Genomic DNA, 14,391 nt, shown 5'->3' on the forward strand with positions numbered 1-14,391 from the left:
ACCCATCAAGCAAAAATTTACCTTTTGGCCTATTCTGATAAAATTGCTGAAACACAGTAAGAGCTCCTGGATAAAATAAGGAGGCACATTTGAACAAGATAGATTTTTTCCTGAAAAGGGAACCAAGTGACTGTCTAAAGGCTTTTCTCATATAAGCTTTTGATTAGACGGAACCTACTAATGTTTGAATGTCATTTTCTTTTCATTGAATAATTTAGGCTAATTTTTATTTTATTTACACTGTAAGAATTGTTACTACATAAAACTGTTTGGAAATCATTCATCATTCTTTTTGCTATTTATAGATTCTGTATGCCAATGAAGGAGAAAGTAAGAAGGAACAAGAATTTCCCGTGGAGCCCGTGGGAGAAAAGTCAAATTATATTTGCCATAAGGGACATGAGTTCATTCCTACCCTCTATCATTTCCCAACCAACTGTGAGGCTTGTATGAAGCCTTTATGGCATATGTTCAAACCCCCCCCTGCGTTAGAGTGCCGCCGCTGCCACATTAAATGTCATAAAGATCACATGGACAGAAAGGAGGAGATTATAGCACCTTGCAAAGGTAAATAGTAAATTACTTGTTCCATCAATGTTCTTTACATTCTGGTCCATTTAAACACATTAGTTTTTTCCAAATATTTCTTTTTAGTTTATTACGATATTTCGACGGCCAAGAACCTATTGTTATTGGCAAATTCTACAGAAGAGCAGCAAAAGTGGGTTAGTCGGTTGGTGAAAAAGATACCTAAAAAGCCTCCAGCTCCAGACCCTTTTGCACGGTCATCTCCTAGAACTTCAATGAAGATACAACAAAACCAGTCTATTAGACGGCCAAGTCGACAGCTTGCCCCAAACAAACCAAGGTAATAAATAAAAATGTTAAAAATTACAGTGTCTTTTTTAATATTTCGCTGTTTGTGTTCAACTACAAATTTTCCTGATGGTAATGTACCTTTGCTTGGTATTTTAATGAACTGTGGACTACCAAATGTTGGAAACTATCTTAGTGTATATATCTTATTCATTGATTCAGTTAAACGTAACACAGATTTGTTTACTAAATCACACACATATTAAATTCAACCTAAAATACATAAAGGGTTCATTTTTGTCATGTTTATGTATATAATCATAATATTTTGAGATTTTGTAAGCATATTGACTGATTTAGTGATTTAGTAGACAGGATGTACGCACAGATCCGTAAGTGTCAGGTATGCATATTGTGTTTAATATTGCAAACCTCTTTTATGTTAGACAACTTGGGAGGCAGGATCAAAATCTTCCTTAAGTTTTAATTTCACATCTATAAGTTTAGAATAATAACTTGTTTCTCATTTAAAGAGCAATAGAGATCAACCTTAAAAATGCAGATATTGATTAATGGTTAAAGTGGGTGTGCCTTATATTTGAGGCAGAATTGGGACTAGGAAGTAAATCCAGAGGTAATGATGAACGCAAAAAACATTTCGATGGTACCATTTTCATATGGCGACGTCATAGTAATTTAATTCTTGGTTCAGAATAACCATTTCTTGGCTTACTAGCTACTACGACATTTGTAAATATTGCTGTTTATTGAAATGAATGTGAAGATTTGGTTGGCTAAAGGATAAAGTATACACTGAGATCAGGTATCCAGTTTTGGGCATCCTTTTTGTTCCCTAACACAGGGCCTTCAGGGCATGAGTAATGATGTGCCCTGGCTGTGTTATCAGAGACCTTTGCATTCTAACCACAGACATCTTAAGTGAAACTTTTCTTGAAACTAGTATTTCAAGGTTGAATTGGGGTTTTAGCAGGGAAAATGCTGAATTTTTCTGTGAGGTATGGGAAAATTAAATACTATAAAATTAGCGATTATGATAGTAATTAAGCTGAAGAAGCTCAAAGAATTCAGAGACACTGAAGGTCATTCTGTGTGCCATGTGCAAAACATCTAAAAATTAAATTTCTGTTATTAATATTGAACAATTAATGCATAGATGCTGTGCTATTTCAATAGCTTACAATATCTCATGCTTTACAGCTTCCAAAGTGCTTCTATAATCTGTTCTCTCATTCAGCTTTCCATATATTCTGTCATTGGAACTTTAAAATATTTCTGTGGAGTAGAACAGATAGGTATTATTGTCTTTCTTTTTGATTGAGACTCTAGAAGGGCAAATAATTTCAGAGTCGGGACCATAAGAACTCCAATCCTTTTGATACATTTTACTCTTCTGTGCAATTTGACAAGTTAATGATTTCACTACTTGTGATAACATACAGAATTCGTTTATGAAGCAGTTTTCAGACCAACTGGGGCATATTTTCAATTACATAACAGTTTTCATGTTCACTTCCTTGTAAATACTTTCTTTGTCATCCCCTTCCCTCCAGTTCAGCATTATGGTCTATTGGAGGCACATTTACTTTTTATTTTTGTTGCTTTTTGTTTTATTTTAGTTCTGGCCCCGCCCTTCGAATCATTCTTCACTGATTTTTTAATACATTTTGCATAGCAACAGTAAGTAATAGGGATTTCTTTCTCTCACAACTATGCATGTAGCTGAAACTAATATCAAAACTGACTGTAAAATGTATAGGGTGTTTTGTGAATATTTTTCATCTAATATATACTCTTTGAAGCTTAAAGCATAGAGATGGGCACATTTAGGATGTAATTTTGTACTTTATTATGCATCTGCAGCATTATTTTCATTGTTAACATCTGTGCCTCCATTGCTTCATTAACTCATAGAATTGTATCTGTGTCTGTCTTACGTGAATCACCCTCCAGTTTCCATTTCATTTTGGGTGTCGCATTTTAAGAGTAGCATACACAAATTGGGGGGTATACAGAAGAGAGTAACCGAGGTAGTAGTGGGTCATTTGAAAGTGTTACACGTGTAGCAAGTGAAGGAACTAAGGATTTTTTTTTTTCCTTAGAGTAAGTGTGCACGTGCGCACATGTGAGCGGGAGAGAGGGAGGGAGAGAGAGAGATCTAAGTAGGCCCCGTGCCCAGCGTGGAGCCCAAAACAGAGCTTGATCTTCTGACTGCGAGATCATGACCTGAGCCAAAACCAAGAGTAGGACGCTCTACTGACTGAGCCACCCAGATGCCCTAAGGACTAAAGATATTTAATCTTCTGAAGAAATGATTTGGAAGGATGGGAGATCATAAATAGCAGTAAAGATTTAAAGAACTTTTCTGTGGATGACATATTAGAACAAGAACCAAACATAGAGGCACATTTGTAACTCAGCAAGGGAAAGGTATCAGGCAATCAGAGATTTCCAGAATTGGAAGGCTGGGCTTGCTCTAGAATAGTAAGTGCCTTGTCACCACTGTTGGTACCTGAGTCAAGTGACTGCTGGGTGACACTGTGGAAGAACACCCTCCTCAGCCTGTCACGTGTGTGTAGTCTGACAGCCACACGGCTCTGGAGGGGAGTCAAGCATTGGACTTGATGGCCTTTAACATTCTACTCATAAATTTATAACATTCCTATAGATAAAAGGGTAGACCTGTTAAAGGATCATTCAGGAACATCTAGGAACAGCATTTCTGGTAGACGTCAGCAGTAATATAATATCTAGCTCTTTGTGTCAGCCCAGCTTTATTTGAACTAATATGCACGGTGTCTTTCTTAAATGTTTGGCTTTGTTAGACATCATCAAATATGTATATATAAGTATGTACGTATTTATGTGTACACTAAAAGATAATACCCATAAACATCTAATCTGTCTTTTTTTTTTTTTTTTTAACTTTTCCTCAGTAGTTGTCTTTGTTAATGACCACACCATTACATTTTTTTCTTTTTGGCTTTTGTGACATTCTTGGTTCTCATTCTCCTCTTAACTGTCTTTGCAGCACTTCCTTTTCTCTGTAGTGAAGTGTTTTAAGTTGATGGTTAAGTAAGTGTTAGCTACTGTTATGTAAAATAGTATTTTTGAGGGCATATTTTATGTCAGGCGCTCTTTCTGTGAGTTTTAACTATGTAAGTTATTTGTCCTTATAACCAGCCTGTGATTTAGCCGTTAATGTCTCCACTTAACAGATGTGGAGGCTGAGGCACAGAAGCACTGTGCGCCTGCGGTCACACACCTAACACGCAGCAAAGCCGTGAGTTCAGGTCCGGATGGTCTAGTTCCAGATCCCACATCCTCTGCTGTAATACCACGTTGCCTCACAGTGAGAACAGTAGAAATGAATTGACAGCTTATAAGGCAGAATGTGTAGAAATGCTATTCCAGGGGAATGATTTCTTGATAATTTTGAATTAAAAAAAAAAAAAAAAACCTTGCTAGAAAAGTAGGAAATTTGTGAATAAAATACTGATTTGTGATCAAAATAGTTTGGAGAGATCCTTAGTTTGTTCCAAAGCAGGACACAGAATGCTGGTCTCTGCTGAGGGCATTTCTCTTTAATTATTTTCCTTTTCAAGGTCTTCTTTAAAAATCCAGTGTTTAAGCCACACATAAAAGTATAAGGCAAAAATACAACAAATGCTCATTTACCCAGTTTTAAGAAATAAAGCATTGCCAGCCCTGTTAAAACTTAAGTGTCGGGGGAGCTCTTACGTCATCATTACTTTAGTTTTGTTCTTTTCCATTTATAAACATTAGAAAGTTAACAGACTGCTTATTTCGGGGAAAATGAAAAAAACTATATACAACTTGAAGTGTCAAAAACAAATCCATTCAGTGAAGTAGAAGAAAATAGGGGAGTATGTGTCTGATCTTGGATTGGAGAACTTCTTAGGAGTAAAAGCAAAGAAAGTTAGAGATTGAGTAATCAAAAGCTAAAGCCTCGTAAGTTTTAAAAATACCATATATTTGCAATACGTATAAGAAAGATGGGTTAGTATCTTTGTATATAGATAAGTCATTAAGAAAAAGAAGATTGCCTCTTCCCAATATAAACATTACTGAGGAACATGCAGATGCAGCATTACTATAAATACAAAAACGAGATCAAGTTGATTATTAAGCAAAGAAATTAAAACTGCCAACCTGGTAAGGATTAAGAAACATAGTATTGGCGAGATGTAAAGAAATGGGTAGTCTACTATACTTCTAGCAGAACTCAAAGTTGTAATGCTCCCTTTCCAAAGCAGTCTTTGGCAATAATTTTCATGGGCCTGAAGTGTATCCCTACTGATCAATTTAAGGGAGGAGATAGGAAATCAAACAGATAGTTACAGTACTATTTAAAAAATTTTTTTTTCATAATAAGAAGCATGAGTGAGTGTTAGAGGGGAACAAAGGAAAGCATGGAGAATTCTGCCTAAGGGTATCAAGAAACGTCTCCAAAAAGGGAAGATCAGTAATTTTCCAGGCAGAATAATAAGGGGGGGGGCGCCTGGGTGGCGCAGTCGGTTAAGCGTCCGACTTCAGCCAGGTCACGATCTCGCGGTCCGGGAGTTCGAGCCCCGCGTCAGGCTCTGGGCTGATGGCTCAGAGCCTGGAGCCTGTTTCCGATTCTGTGTCTCCCTCTCTCTCTGCCCCTCCCCCGTTCATGCTCTGTCTCTCTCTGTCCCAAAAATAAATAAACGTTGAAAAAAAAAAAAAATTTAAAAAAAAAAAAAAGAATAATAAGGGAAAAGACGGTGGTAGGCAAAATGTTGACTTGTAGAGGCACTGAGTTGTCAATATTACTTGCGTATTATGCGTTTATAATGTGCTGGATTAAGATGGGGCGAGGGTATGACAGGGAGAAGAAGCTGACACTGGAGAGAAAACTTTGAGCCAAGTTGAAAAGGACCGGGTACACTATGCTAGAGGAGTGTTTATTTTGTTCTTCAGATAGAAGTCTTTCAGCAGGAGATTGGTATGTGTTGACTTTAATGAGCTCCTTCACTAAGGTACTGATATTGAAAATGGAGGGAAGAAACCAAGTTAGAGAAAGCTTTCTTAAGGTGAAATGACAATAATTCGATGGCTGACTGGAAGGGGCTGGCGGGGGGGGGGGGGGCGGGGCGGGGGTGGTGATGCTGTAAGGGAAGTCTTGCCAGACATCGTGCTAACAGCCTAGTGACCAGACTTTTGAAATTTGAAGACTGGGACACAGGTGCACATTTCACACACACTTCAAAGGTTTTGGAAGGATATGAAATGCAGATTTTTCAAAGCTGGGGCTTGATCAGGAAGGCCCACTGATCTCCCAAGCAGTACCTTAGCTATCAGTTACTGTCTGTGTAAGCCTAGAAAAATGTGATATGTGTCTAAGTGAATAATTGTATTTGTGTGTTTTCTTATATATTGTTCTATAGTTAGCACATTTTAAAGTAGAGTAATTTGAGTGGGTTTGTTTACTTTTAAATTAGGGTAACCATCCATCAACATACTCTGTCAGTGATTACCAAAGTCAACTAGCTGCATCAGAATTCATTTCAGGTTTGTTATTTTAAAATGCAGATACTTAGGCCTCACTACCCCTGTGGTCCAATTATATCAGAATCTCTTGGGATGACACCTGTGAATATGCATTATAAATAGTTTTGAGTAAATCATATAAATTAAAGTTCAGAAACTAACTTTAAAGTTGAAGTCACAGATGAGACTTTAGGGGCCATATGAATTCCTTGGCATAAGTTGATTCATGAACATCACAGTTACAACAATGAAAAAGTTAACACTACATTGGATGTTGCATTAGATGATTGGATTAGATTGGAAAGAAAAGACCACATATATCCCTGCTCTAAGTCCAGTTTACTCAGCGAAGATAAGTAGCTATGATGCTGATACAGTAAATCCTTGGTTTGTGAACATAATTCGTTGCAGAAACATGCTTGTAATCTGAAGCATTTGTATATCAAAGTGAATTTCCCTGTAAGAAATAATGGAAACTCAGATGATTTGTTCCAAAACCCAAAAATATTCATATAAAAATGATTGCAGTACTGTAATATAATACAAAATAATAAAGAAAATACAAGATATAAAGAAAAATAGATTAGCCTGTATTTACCTACCTTTGAAAGCCTTTGTGGCTGGTGTGAGGGAGACGAGAGAGGAGGGTTATTGTGTAGGATGACTTTCACTGTCACTAATGGAATCACTACAATCTGTTGGCTCAATGGAACCTTTTTCTGCATGGGGGCCATCGTGTAAGCTTGCACTGATGTTGCCTACAGTCCATTATTATTAAACTCTTGCCATATACTGTATTTCATGAAACTGGCAGTAAAGCAGCAGAGGAAAGGGTCTGTATCTGCAGGCAGTCTGGCCTAGAATGAAGCAAAGCATTCCTAAGCTTACTCTCGTGTGGAACAGCAAGGGACTGTCCATAGGCGCTTTGTTTTGTTTTAAAATTTTCTAAATGTTTTTATTTATTTTTGAGAGAGCGAGCAGGGGAGGGGCAGAGAGAGGGAGACATAGGATCTGAAGTGGGCTCCGTGCTGAGAACAGAGAGCTCCATATGGGGCTCAAACTCCCAAACTGTGAGATCATGAGCTGAAGTTGGACACTTCACTGACTGAGCCACCCAGGTGCCCCTCCATAGATGCTTTGAAGTGACAAAAAATATACTAGTGCCAGTTGTGGGCACCTTCCAACGTTCTGAAAAATCACTGATTTTGCCAAACACCATGGTCTGAGACCAAGCATCAGAGCATGGGAGATGATCACCCACAATCCCACAGTGAGAGAGAGAAGAGAGAGAGAGAGAGAGGGAGAACACCATTGGCTCAGTTGTGATCACATGACATTCAACCTCCCCTACTACTTGTATTGCAAGACACTGCTCGCTCATTAAGTTAAAATTTATTAGAAACGTTTGCTCATCTTGCAGAACAAGTTACTTGCAATCCAAGTTTTACTGTATACCTGTGGTTTTTCTCTTGTTCATAGTTGTTCACAGAGAGCATCACTATCAGTGACCCATTGAACAAATAGGGTCCTGCTAGAATCGAGAAAGTTGCATTCTTAGTGTTACTCTCTCTTTAAACTAGGACTTGTGGTACTATTCTAGAAAAATGTGAGCTGGTACTCTGGGTCCTTTTGTGAAGGGAGTGTGGACAGGTGTTGAGCTTTCATAGTTCTCAAATCAGAGTAGGCATCAGGATGGTTAATTACATCATCTGGGCCCAGTGGGGAGAAGATTGTATCTTATCCACAAATATCATCTGGTTCTCTGGTATTCTGGAAAGCATACCTTGTATATGTACATTATATGCGTTTATATATAAAGGGAAAGAAGAGTTCCCTGTGTGCTACCATCGTAATTTTGACTGTGTTGTTACTGATGAAGGGAGCACAAAGTGTGATTTCTAGATAATTAGCATGTTAAACTGCTATTTCTAAAGTGTCAGAGTGTAAATTTACAAACCTCCTATTGCAGATTGCTTGATTTGGCATTTAAAGACTGGGATTGGTCATTTGATGATGTTGATGGTGGTGATGATGATGACGATGTTTTTGATTTCTGAAGAAATAAATGGGGTAAATCAAAAAATGAAAAATGAGTTATCTTAGTATTTCCAAGTAGTGCATGTGATTTGCACTTGGGTTTTCATTGGTTTTGACTAGTTTTTGAATTTTATTAAGTTTTTATTTTTAATAATATATTTGAAAAGTAGTTTTCAGAAAAGCTTCTAACTGAAATTTCCATGTTAAGTTATAAAAGTGAAATGCTATGTTCAGAATCTTTTTTAGCTACATATTTTCAATACAGTTGAATTAGTTTTTTTATCTTAGGAATAGAACATGCAGACATAACAAAAGAAGCTAATTCTAGTACTTTTTTCATTCCAAAGAATCTATATTCAGATATTCAGACAAGTGAAATTTACAATGATTTCAAGTTCCTACAACTGTATTAGTTTGTGAACATAGCATGGAATTCCTTTTCCCTCCTCCCTCTCTCCTTCCCTCCTCTTTCTTTCTAACCCGCAAGAATTGAAACTGTAAAAACTTTGTAAGTCTAATTAGTGCTGTGAAATAGCTGTTTCTGATTTGGCTTTTCTTTGTGATGCTGTGAAACGTTTGCTTTGTGAAAAGATAATGTTACTCTTGCCGAAGAATGCTGCTGATATGCTGTGAAAGTTCTTGTGCTTGTAGAACAAATAAAATAGTTCGGTTACAAAAAAAAAAAAAAAAAATACTTCGGTTAACGGTGGCTAAAGGAAATTTGAACCTCATGATTAAACCTTTTACGTAGAATGGATTTAAAAGAAGTAATATCTGCCTTAACCTAAGGGAGCATATTGCAAAAATAGACTTAAATCATGTATCATTGGGAGGTGTTTATAACCAAGATTTACAGAGATTTTTACATATATTTACTGTTAACAATGTGTTTGTTCCCATGTCATAGATTTAAAAAAAATGTGACTAAGAGTCAAATAGTCCAATAGAACCTGATCCAAAAGTCCACTGTTCGTTCAGCTACATGAGTCGGGAGCACTTAATCTCCAAGGCAAACTTAACACTCCCCTGACTTACTCCGTGACGTATTATCTAACCCTAATAGCCAGTTAACCGTATTAAAACTTGTGTGTTGTGTTTGTAGGAAAATATAAGGATATAATTGCATGTACCTAAAAATCAGAAAAGTAATATAGTAAATATGTTTTATGTATGATTTAGGTGTTAAAAGCATAGGGGTTGGAAGACTACATAGTTTAATGATATAAATAGAATGCCTTTTCAAAGAATTTAACAGTCTCTTAAAGTATTTTACTGTATCAACTAACTTTGTTTTTTCTTTTTTTCCAGCTAGCTGCCTTCTGTGAATGCAGTTGTTATTCAAGGTGGTCATATTCTTCCAGTTAAAACAAGACTGAAATATGATGGCCCAAAATTTCTTAAAAAGCTATATTTTCCTGAGAGACTGATACACACACACACACACACACACACACACACACATTTCCCTTTATTCCTGCAATATAAATTATAAATCTTGGAGATTTTCTGCTCTCCTTTGGAGCAACATGTTGAACCAACAGTGATTGGTTAATAGAGTAAGAATATCATGCAACTCTTCCAAAGTTGTTCCATGAAGCTCTCTTGGCAGTCACTCACACTACATTGCACAAAAGGCTTGAGAAGAGTTAAAGAAATCATCTTTTCAGCTTCAACAGAGAGATTTCACCAGCACATTCACCAGAAGAGTCTGGGAATGGGTTCCACTACAGTGATGGAGACTGCATCTTTAAGAAGTGACCATTATACTGTGTGTGGGGGGGTGTGTGTGGGGGTATGTATGTATATATACATATATGTACATATATATACATACACACCCCCACACACACCCCCACACACACATATACATAGTACTGTATTACTGCAAGAGGGTTCTTCAAATGTCCCATTTATTTTTTTACATACAGTAATCAGATATCATAACAAACTGCAGTTGCAACTATGCACTTGTATAAAGCCATAACGAAGTTTGTATCCCTCATTTGTGTATACCCCATGGAAGCTGCATGATCATGTTTAAGCAGTTACTGTAACAAGAAGTTTGAAGTTAATTCTGTCAGTTTCCTAATGCTTCATGATAGGCAACTTTACCCATTTTGAATGCCTTAATTTAATTTTTTTTAATGTCTCACCTTTTTCTGTATTTTGAACAAAAAGTGTTTACCAGCTCTTAGGATGCAAATTCGCTTTGCAAAAGAAAAATAGTGCACTATTTTTACATGTAATAGTTATCAGTGTCAGACTATCTTGATTGTATAACAGAATTTTTTTTTAAGTACCCGTGATAGAAACAATAATGGATAATATTGGAACTAATATATCTTTTATGTTTATTATTCATCCCACTCTGCTTACAGACCTCAGTATTAGTGTATGAGTAGGAAATGTTTGCTTCGCTTTGAATTTGCTGGCTACCCTAGATGTGTTTTTATTTCTGGCAGAGACATTTGTGACTGTTGCTACATTTTCACACTCAAGATTCTAAGATTATCTCAAATATAAAGAAAACTAAGACATACTGTAGATATATTTTAAATATTTAAATGTGATCCCTCAAACACACAACTGAGTATGGCAATATTTCAGCATTGGGTTAAGAAAACTGGTGACTAGGAAGAAGTGGCCTCAGAGGCTCTTAACTTGATTTTTATTTTTTAAATGATGTTGAAGTTGTAGGTTATGCAGGACCACTTCTGCCATATTTCTCATTATCCCAGAAAAATGTGTTTTTTACTGCTACAGTATGCATCAATGCTAAGTTATCAAGTTTGAAAAAAGTATGTAGTCTTTTATTAGTCTCTTTATATACATACAGAGTTGGTGTGATACTGAAATACATCATCTAATATTTCAATGAAGGAAATATTTTCATTGACTCCCCTTGGGGTCAGTGTAGAAATGGTTAAAGAGTTAGACCCCCAAAATATAGACACTGTTGTGGAAATTGAACCGTGGCCTCTGGCCTGATGGACTAAACCTGAATCTTGTCATTCTCACATTGTCCCGCCTACGCTCTCTCACGCTGTCTGTGCTGAGTCCGGACACGCATGCCATTTCCCTCCCCGGGATGTTCTGCGGTTCTGGCTTGGGGACACAGCTTTTGTTTTTTTGGGGTTTTGTTTTTGTTTTTGTTTTTGTTTTTTTGTTTTTAAGATTTAAAAATGAGAACTATATAAAATTTATATAGAATAAATATTTCCATTCATTAGACTTGTTAAAAGGAGACTGAATTAATATTTTATATAAAGATTTTGTTACACTATGGGAGGTTCTATCATATTATTCTGAATTGGAGAGTATATATATATATATATTTTTAATAAACTTTATTAAGGTGAAATAATTTGAAGTTTACACATGAGTAATTGAAATATTTGAGTAAAAATGGCAAAAGTTTAAATTTTGAATGCTGTATATATTAGAGAATATGGAGAATCATGGTGTGCTGCAACTATACAAGGAAAATTAATGTGAAGTTTTTTGGGGAAAAGAAAGTATTCTGAGGGGTGGGAAAAAATCTCTCCCATGGAGATTCTTCACATTATATGGTTTAACATAAGGGTTTTTAGGTCGTTTCTCCAGCTAATGGAAATGCGCTTAATAAAAATTCTGACCTTGGGTAAGAGTTTGCTTTTTACCCTTTTGCTCATTTCACGTACGTGCATGAATGCATACCCCTATCCAAATGTCCTCTTCCCAGCACTCATTAAATACAATATTGACTCGGTTTAACAACCCGATTTTGTGCCAGCTTCTCTTTTTCTTGAGGCTCCAAAGCTTCCCAGATAAATGCAAGACCGAAAGTTGCTTATTTCTTCACACCTGATTTCTCCTAGAGCCATAAATACCTCCTATTGAGAACTAAGAAGTAGTGAATACTGGGATTTTCTTAGTTGGATTTTGTACTTTTCTTTAGTGGGGATAGCGAGACCGAAGTAGAAGGAAAACTGGTGCCGGTGTTACTGGTAAAAATTAATGTATAGTGAGGTTTTGAAAAGTATTAAAACGTGCTATCTAGAAGCAAGATTTTTAAAAAATCTGAAATTTGTAAATGCCTTTAGCTATCTAAAGGATACCGAGAAATCTAAAATAAGGTGAGTGTTTTAAAATTGACCTGTGCTGGAGTCACAAATCTGGCTCTGAACGATGTCTTTTGTGTCGGTTCATCTGTAGACCTTCAAAAAGAAATACTCTAGGTTTGCCAAACCACAGTTGAAGAAATTTTGCTGCTGTTGTTAATCTGTTCCCACAGGATTCTGGTGGTAAAATAGAGAAACTTAGACGCTGTATTACTTTATTGAAACATGCTTTAAATAACATGTTTAGTATTCTGTGAGAGGAAGTCACTTCTGAGTTTCTCGGTCTGTGTCGACACTGCTACTGAATCACGTCTCCTCCCCTGGAAGAAGGCTCCAGTTTCCCTCTGGCGTGAAGACACCATAGTTGATTCACAAAGCACTTTGAAAATAGGCGCTGTGTGACAGTGCTGAATATTATGCTTGGGGGGCCTGTCCCTGATTCCCTTCCCCATAGTAATGAGTTTTGTTTGGAATTGTATTAAGTTATGAATTGCATGGTTTAGATAATCGTAAATATTTGATCAGCTGTCCCCTCTGAACAAAAATCGTACCCCCCGATCTTTTTAAAAAAATTTTTGTTGCATCTTTGTAGTAATGTAATTGTATTTTATGCCTGCTTTTTATATTAAAAAAATTAAATAAAAGAAATTAAGACCTGAGCATTTTCATACTCTTCCTGTGAAATAGTCCCGGAATGCTGCGGCCTTCTGATACTTACCCAGAATGTTTGCCTTCCCTGAAAGATACATATAAAAAGATGGGTGTGTAGCAAAACAAATCATAACTAAGGTCACAGACCTGTGAATGCTCAGCCGTGTCTTTTAGTCCGTGGAGAAATAAAAATAGAATTTCAATAAGGAGTCTGTTGCTGGCCTGAGTTAGGTATTTTGAGGGACTTGCAAATCGAACAATCCCATTTGAGTGTCCAGGATAAGGAAAAGACGCAGAGTGCCTGTTTTGCTGAGAGGTAGTTTTCAAGAAAGTTATTTCTTTGGTAATCAGTAGGTTCTTTTTTTTTGTTGTTTTATTTTTGACAGAGAGAATGAGCGGGGGGAGGGGCAGAAGGAGAGAGGGAGACACAGAATGCGAAAGAGGCTCCAGGCTCTGAGCTGTCAGCACTGAGCCCGACACAGAGCTTGAACCCATGAACCGCGAAATCATGACCTGAGCCGAAGTCGGATGCTCAACCGCCTGAGCCACCCAGGCGCCCCTGTAACCAGTGGGTTCTTATCTAGGATACTTACTGGCTGCCGGATCCGGGACGGGTTATTCACTCAGCTTCAGTGTTTACATCTTTTGTAAAACGGAGACTTTTCCTTACAGGATTGTTGTAGGATTAAATATGATAATGTGTGTAGGATATCTGGAATAGTTCAAATGTTTGTTCCCTTTTCTGCCAAAGGGGGGAAAAATGGGGAACTCTTCACCTAAGAGTGTGTATTTTTATTTTTTAAGTTTACTTAAGAGAGACAGGCATAGAGTGTGTGGAATGGGGGGGTGGGAAGGCAGAGAGAATCCCAGGCAGGATCCTGTCCGCGTGCAACCCCGACGCGGAGCTTGAGCTCACGAACCATGAGATGGGGACCTGAGCCAAAATCAAGAGTCAGACGCTCAACTGACGGGGCCACCCAGGCGCCCCTAAGATAGTATTTTCTTAAAGGAGAAGCTTTAAGCAATGATAAATTTCTAATAAGTATATTTAAATAAAATGGACTCAAATCACCTAATTTATTTATTCCTAATGGTTAGATTATAATTACATATGAGAAAAGGTTCACTTGGACTTTTTTTAAATTGACAACTGTGAGGAACGCCTGGCTGGCTCAGTTAATATAAGCATGTGACTCGATCTCGGGGTTGTGAGTTCAGGCTCCACGTTGAGTGT

At 37.1% G+C, this 14,391-nt stretch overlaps 1 protein-coding gene across 1 annotated transcript in view; it reads left to right on the forward strand.

Moving 5' to 3' along the window:
* ROCK2 (Rho associated coiled-coil containing protein kinase 2) overlaps nucleotides 1–13,165 on the forward strand; it is a 138,127-nt gene extending 124,962 nt beyond the window's left edge. The window contains exons 31-33 of the mRNA XM_047069606.1: nucleotides 306–567; nucleotides 655–868; nucleotides 9,715–13,165. Coding sequence (XP_046925562.1) covers nucleotides 306–567; nucleotides 655–868; nucleotides 9,715–9,718 — 480 coding nt within the window. The 3' untranslated portion in view covers nucleotides 9,719–13,165. The remainder of the gene's footprint in view (nucleotides 1–305; nucleotides 568–654; nucleotides 869–9,714) is intronic.
* The last annotated feature ends 1,226 nt before the right edge of the window (nucleotides 13,166–14,391 follow it).

Source organism: Lynx rufus, unplaced genomic scaffold, assembly GCF_022079265.1.
Source record: "Lynx rufus isolate CCGP_SWC_20201006 ecotype Redwood Valley unplaced genomic scaffold, mLynRuf1.p SCAF_8, whole genome shotgun sequence".
In the NCBI taxonomy this organism is placed as follows: Eukaryota; Metazoa; Chordata; class Mammalia; order Carnivora; family Felidae; genus Lynx; species Lynx rufus.